Here is a 3583-nt window from a genome sequence, read left to right as displayed (position 1 = left end):
AGAATAGCCTCCACAATCACAATTTAATAAAAATTTGAAGAGCAGCAAGCGAAGAATCAGTTGCAAAAAAACTCAGAACAACAAAACATCAGTTGCAGAAACTCAGACAGCCAAGTTATTGTGTCATTTGACTTCTGTATTACTTTGTTCACGGCAAAGAAGATTCCTTCGTATGAGAAAAATAACCACAAAATCCTCTCAGGGTTATATTAAGTAAAAGCACACAAGCAAATTGCACACTAACGGAATAGAGATTTATTTATTTGATGAAAAAGGTCGAATACATATATCAGAGGTCCGAGTTCAACAGAAATATAGGATTAAAACCCTCCTCGCAGGCGCAGGACGAGGTGAAGGGTGGATTCCTTCTGTATGTTGTAATCAGCAAGGGTTCGGCCATCCTCGAGCTGCTTCCCAGCGAAGATGAGGCGCTGTTGATCGGGAGGAATGCCCTCCTTGTCTTGGATCTTCGCCTTCACATTGTCAATCGTGTCGGAGCTCTCTACTTCCAAAGTAATGGTTTTGCCGGTGAGGGTTTTGACAAAGATCTGCATTCCACCACGCAGGCGCAACACAAGATGAAGGGTGGATTCCTTCTGGATATTGTAGTCAGCTAGGGTTCTGCCGTCTTCCAGCTGTTTACCAGCGAAGATCAGGCGCTGCTGATCTGGGGGAATGCCCTCCTTGTCCTGAATTTTAGCCTTAACATTGTCGATGGTGTCAGAACTCTCCACCTCTAGAGTGATTGTCTTGCCTGTCAATGTCTTCACAAATATCTGCATTCCTCCCCTCAGACGAAGAACCAGGTGAAGGGTGGATTCCTTCTGGATGTTGTAGTCGGCAAGGGTCCTGCCGTCCTCCAGCTGTTTGCCTGCAAAGATCAAGCGCTGCTGATCTGGGGGAATTCCTTCCTTGTCTTGGATTTTGGCCTTCACATTGTCAATGGTGTCTGAACTCTCCACCTCCAGGGTGATAGTTTTGCCCGTTAGGGTTTTGACAAAGATTTGCATTCCTCCCCTGAGACGGAGAACCAGGTGAAGTGTGGACTCCTTTTGGATGTTGTAATCAGCAAGCGTACGGCCGTCCTCCAACTGCTTGCCGGCGAAGATGAGGCGCTGCTGATCGGGAGGGATTCCCTCCTTGTCCTGGATCTTCGCCTTCACATTGTCGATGGTATCAGAGCTTTCTACCTCCAGAGTGATGGTTTTGCCGGTCAAAGTCTTTACGAATATCTGCATATTGTATTTCTTGCTTTCTTCAACAGAAAAGCTGCAAATCAAAGCCTTTAGAGAAATGGATTCAGAGAAACAAGCGTCCTACTTTGAAAACTATTCAGCCTTTTTTAATGAAACCCTTTGAAAACTATTCAGCCTTTTTTAATGAAACCCAAAATCATATTGTGTTTAGGTGAAGATCCGAGAAGCCTATTTATACTCTCTCTACGGAGTCGTTTCCGTTGTAGCACGATACGAGTGAACCGTCGCGTGGTTTCGAGTGCCGTTTCGAGGAAGGCGCGATTCCAACTCCGGAACTTTCTGGGATGAGTTGAAGTTGGGAATATGGGGGGATGGTCAATTTTAGACAACTTTCAAAGCTAGACTTCTAACTATTTTTGTTGATTTCAAAAGAATGAGCATCAAGGAAGAGTAACATTTCAAACACTAGAATTAAAACAGGGATTTCCAACTATTTTCAAGCGTAATTCCAACATTTTTTTAGATTTTAAACAATAAATTTAATTGTTGTAATGATAAAAATCGTGTTTACAATGTTTAGGTTATTTTAGTATTATTTTTTTATATTTAAATTATTTGTTTATTCATTTTGTTTGTAAGTATATATTCGTAATTCTGAATTACATATTTTCAAATTTAATTTTTTTATCATTTTTTATTATTAATTATTATGAATCAATTAAAAGTATTGTTCATTAGGATTGTGTATTTACAAACTAATTCTTATTAGAATGAATCATCTAATGCATATCTAGCATCACAATCTATAAGAGTATAGTCAAAGAATACATATAGATTCAATTTGCAAAAAAACATCTTAAGATTATTGTATGCTTGTTTATTGTCCTTCAATTTTTGCCCAACGTTATAAAGTCAGTTTGCTAGAGGTCTAATTAAGGAGAACATGACCCTCACAATCCAATAAATTCCCTTAAGCCATTTTGTAAACATCTCTTGTCCTTAATAAATTCATATAACAAATAATGAGATAAAACATGTTGCAAGCTATGAGGATTTATCATATCATCTTTATGAGATATATATTTAGATCCACACACAAATTTGGACCCAAACATTCACAATGAGAGTTCCAAATCAGCAACAATGTACAAAATTCTTAAATTTTGACAAATGTATTTCTAAAAGTAGTGTCTTTTATCGGAAATGTTATGCTAGCCAGATGATAAGTTGCTTAGATAGGTAAGTTATATTAATTGTACATATAAATAAAAGTGAGCTAATCGTATAGGATGGAGAAAGCAATAACATTATAAACTTATGTATTGAAATGTAATGTACATCCCCTAAAATAATATTACTTTCTTTTTATACTACTATTTATGGTTTAGTTTTCATTATTATTATTATGTGTTCCTAGTTCTTTCAATATGTTGTCATAGTAATGGAGATTTTCGTTAACAATGTTTGGCCTATGAATATAATTTTTTATTACCCTCAAACTTTGCATATTTGGAAAAGTTAAATTTAATTGTTAAATAAACTAAAAATGTGTATAATTCAGTTATGTTCTTTTAAAAAATGCACATGTTTTCTCAAAACAACAATTTTTTTTTAGTTAAAAAATACTCAAAAGCAAACCCAAGTTAATTTGCTTTTTCAAAATTGAGTTAGAGGAAATGCATGTCATTTTTCTAAAAATAATTCTTCCTATTTTGAATTACATTTTTCGAACATTTTAAATGCAAAATTACCAGCAGCAAGTTCTTCTCTAGTTAAATGATTTCCAATAGTAGGATTAGGGCACAAATCTACTTCCATGTAACAGATTTTTTATTTTTATTTTAAATATTTATGATTAATTATATCATATGAAACGTTAAGACTATCATACAAGATTGCTTGCTATCTTGTGATGTTCAAACCATACTTCATAAAACGTAATAGGTTTACAAGTAAGATTGCTTGCTATCTGGCAATATTGTTGATATCATTTTTTAAGTAATTTTTTCGTTGAAATTAAAATCCATTAGAAATAATAATATATAGTTTTCAAATAAATATTTTTTAGTGTTGAATATATCTATTTTATTTATTAATTAATTTAAAACAAAAAATCTTAATAAATTGCTGGAAGGAATGGACTTTGATAATATGACTAACAACATCAGGGATAACTTTAAGAAACCACCCCCCCAGGCAACTGTGTAAAATCTTGGCGAATCAGACATTATTTTCGGAGGGAAATTTTCATATGGATGGCAAAAAAAAATTTTAAATGGGGAAAAAATTATTTTGTATTGGCGATTTTTTTCTAGGGTACAAAAAAATTCCATAAATTTCTGGCAAATAATACCTTGTTCTATGGGGAAAATATTTATTGTGGGAGG

General features: G+C 34.3%; 1 protein-coding gene across 1 annotated transcript; it reads right to left on the bottom strand.

The window, feature by feature from the left end:
* Positions 1 to 232: 232 nt before the first annotated feature.
* LOC131077345 (polyubiquitin) lies at positions 233 to 1401 on the bottom strand. Its single transcript, XM_058014830.2, has one exon. The coding sequence runs from the start codon at positions 1236 to 1238 to the stop codon at positions 321 to 323; it is 918 nt and encodes a 305-aa protein (XP_057870813.1). The 5' UTR covers positions 1239 to 1401; the 3' UTR covers positions 233 to 320.
* Between the last annotated feature and the right edge of the window lie 2182 nt (positions 1402 to 3583).

The sequence above is a fragment of the Cryptomeria japonica genome, chromosome 4, assembly GCF_030272615.1.
Source record: "Cryptomeria japonica chromosome 4, Sugi_1.0, whole genome shotgun sequence".
Lineage (NCBI taxonomy): Eukaryota > Viridiplantae > Streptophyta > Pinopsida > Cupressales > Cupressaceae > Cryptomeria > Cryptomeria japonica.
Note: the sequence above shows the minus strand (reverse complement) of the source record. Positions and strands in the feature narration are given on the sequence as shown.